At 30.8% G+C, this 2,940-nt stretch overlaps 1 protein-coding gene across 1 annotated transcript in view; it reads left to right on the top strand.

Annotated features, from left to right (window-relative positions):
* The window catches only part of LOC104825230 (GATA transcription factor 8), a 2,864-nt gene extending 1,924 nt beyond the window's left edge, over nt 1–940 (top strand). Inside the window, exon 5 of the mRNA XM_010557519.2 lies at nt 1–940. Within this exon, the coding sequence (XP_010555821.1) occupies nt 1–588 (588 nt within the window). The 3' untranslated portion in view covers nt 589–940.
* The last annotated feature ends 2,000 nt before the right edge of the window (nt 941–2,940 follow it).

Raw genomic sequence — 2,940 nt, 5'->3', positions numbered from 1 at the left:
GAACCGATCATCGTACCCGGAAAGCACGGCCGTCCACGCACCAAACGCCCACGTCCAGTGGCAGCCCAAGAACCGAACGAAGAGAAAGATAGCTTCTCTGGTGCAAGTGCTGCCGAGTCACGCCTTGTGATCAGAATCCCCAAGCATTTTCTCTCGGAGCATAGCAAGAAGATCAAGAAGAAGAAGGCAAAGGTCTCGCCTTCTTCCTCCTCGGGTCTCGACCAGGATGTGGATGAGAACCACCACCACGACTCTTCCTCCTCGGACCAACCCGTTAGGAAATGCATGCACTGTGAAGTGACCAAGACGCCGCAGTGGAGGCTAGGGCCGATGGGTCCAAAGACTCTATGCAATGCTTGTGGGGTGCGCTACAAGTCAGGAAGGCTCTTCCCCGAGTACCGCCCGGCAGCTAGCCCGACCTTCACACCGGCTCTTCACTCAAACTCCCACAAGAAAGTCATCGAAATGAGGAGCAAGAAATGCGACGGCGGCATCGGAGACGCGGTTGATAACGCCGAGGCGGAGAGTAGCGATTTGGAAGAGCTGATTCCAAACAACAACGCTCACATTGCCATAGAGTATGTTTGAAGAAGATGATCAGTTGTTTAGGGGCTCAAAGGAGGGTTTGTCCTTTTGGTTCCAAGTCTTTGGAGTCAAATAGAAATTTGCAAGGATTAGGAAGAATCAGTGGCCAGAAACACATCTTAGCTTAGAAGAGAGAGAGATTAAGAGAGCAATTAAGGGGTTTGATTAGAAAATTCATTGCATTTTAGTTGATGGGCTTAAGAAATTACTTGTGATTACTGATGGAAAAGAGGAATTTTTGATGAGGGCTTCAGGTAGTGAAGTTAGGGGCTGTGAGCTTTCCTTTAATTTTCTCTCTTCTTCTTCCTTCTTCCTTAATGTACTTCAATTCTTTTGTATTTCCTTTTTTTCGGAATTCTTTTGTATTTTTGTTTTTTTTGGAATTCTTTTTGTAGTTTTATTTTAGTAAAAATATTTTCACTCACGTTTCCATTGTGTAAATTATATGCAGTTTTCCACTTTGTTAAATTCATTTTTCTTTTTTTTTTGTTCTTTTGGATTTTTTTTGTTCTTTACATGGGTCCAATTTTGTTTTATATTTTTTTTTCTGAAAATGATTTGTGGAAATGAGAGTTTTACATACGGAGCACAAGGAAAACAAACACAATTTAAGAGCGTTTGTGTTTTTTAAATTGATTCAAATTTGACGAAATTTTCAAACATCACATATATATATATATATTTATTTTTTTTATAAATCAAGAGTTATTCTAAGGGATATTCAACTATGAATTAACATTTTTAAATTTTATATATTTAAACTAATTTTCAATGCATCAAATGATAAACGTTTATATTCGAACTCTAACCTGGATATTGAACAATTTAAGATAATCTTTGAGGTTTATAACATATATATTTAGTTTTTTTTTCTTATTTTTTTAGTTTAAAAAATAAAAGATTATGGAATAGATATCTAGGTTTCAACTATAAAGTTGGTTACATGATTATAAAAATGTAAAATTAAATAATGATGCTCTAAGACGCACTAATATAAGAGTAGAAAAAGCTCTATATATATATATATATATATATCAAATGTTAAAACGATCCATCAAAATCAAATCATCAATTGCCTACCAAATGAAAGGGGACCCAATTTCGTATCTTGCAATAAACTCAACATATTTATGATTACTACTTAATTTCGACTGCTTTATAAGTCACCGACTCTCCTAATACATTTTACGATTATTACAAATATAACCTCACCAAAACATCACACATACATACATACATACATACATACATACATACATACATACATACATACATACATACATACATACATACATACATACATACATACATACACACACACAGAGTTTCGTTTGTAACAATTAATAAAGAAAAGGATGCATTTACTTTGCATTTTCCAGTTGTTTTCGATGATCCGTTTGTCAATTTTGTTTAGATTAATTTATAAAAATTCGGTGATAAAAATTAAGGTATATCGCTGTTTTCTTCTTATTTTAAAAAAATAAAACTATAGGATTATAGAAGTTGGTTTATTACCATTTTCATTTCCTTCGACCACCAATATTTGTGGAAACTAAAAAAATATATCAAAACAAAAAAATGAACTAAATGTTATTATGATGATAAATTGTAAAACAATTGTTATATTACACTAAATTAGCACAATCAAATAGTTAAGCTATTAATCAGACAAAATTAATTGTTCAGGTGCGAATTCGGTACATTTAGAAGAGTTGGGATACTTATATAGGATTTTTTATAATGTTAACTAAATCTTTTGGATAACTTATTTAACAACTAACTGATATAAATATATATATATATATATATATATATATATTACCACAGTTAATAATTGGAGATTTACAGTTTTTTTATATTTATGGGACTAATTGATAATAGAGAAAGAGTGGAGAATAATTTGATTCTTCATTATTTAACATAGAACATTAGAACATGTATAGTAGAAAACGAAATCACAAAATATTTTATTTAATAAATATAAATATCTAAAATATAAAAACAAAATCAAATTTAAATATTAGATAATAATATTACATAATCTTCTCTATATCTCTTTATAATCGAAAATTTCTAATAATAATATAATATATTTCTAATAATAATATAATATATCTACTAATGAAAATCCGAATTTACCTAGCTGTTGGATCTTCATCCGATCAAACATTTAATACTCTCTTGAACAGAGTAATTATTAATTTATTAGTTCGATAAACAAAAGAATAATTAATCAAATTTTTATACATATAATAATGGTCTTAATTAACAAGGAAGTTTTCTCAAAGTGTATAATGGATATTTCAAAACTGAAAGGAATTTTAAACAATCACTAGGTATTTTATTATATTGATT

This window comes from Tarenaya hassleriana, unplaced genomic scaffold (assembly GCF_000463585.1).
Source record: "Tarenaya hassleriana unplaced genomic scaffold, ASM46358v1 Cleome43, whole genome shotgun sequence".
NCBI classification, from domain to species: Eukaryota; Viridiplantae; Streptophyta; class Magnoliopsida; order Brassicales; family Cleomaceae; genus Tarenaya; species Tarenaya hassleriana.
Note: the sequence above shows the minus strand (reverse complement) of the source record. Positions and strands in the feature narration are given on the sequence as shown.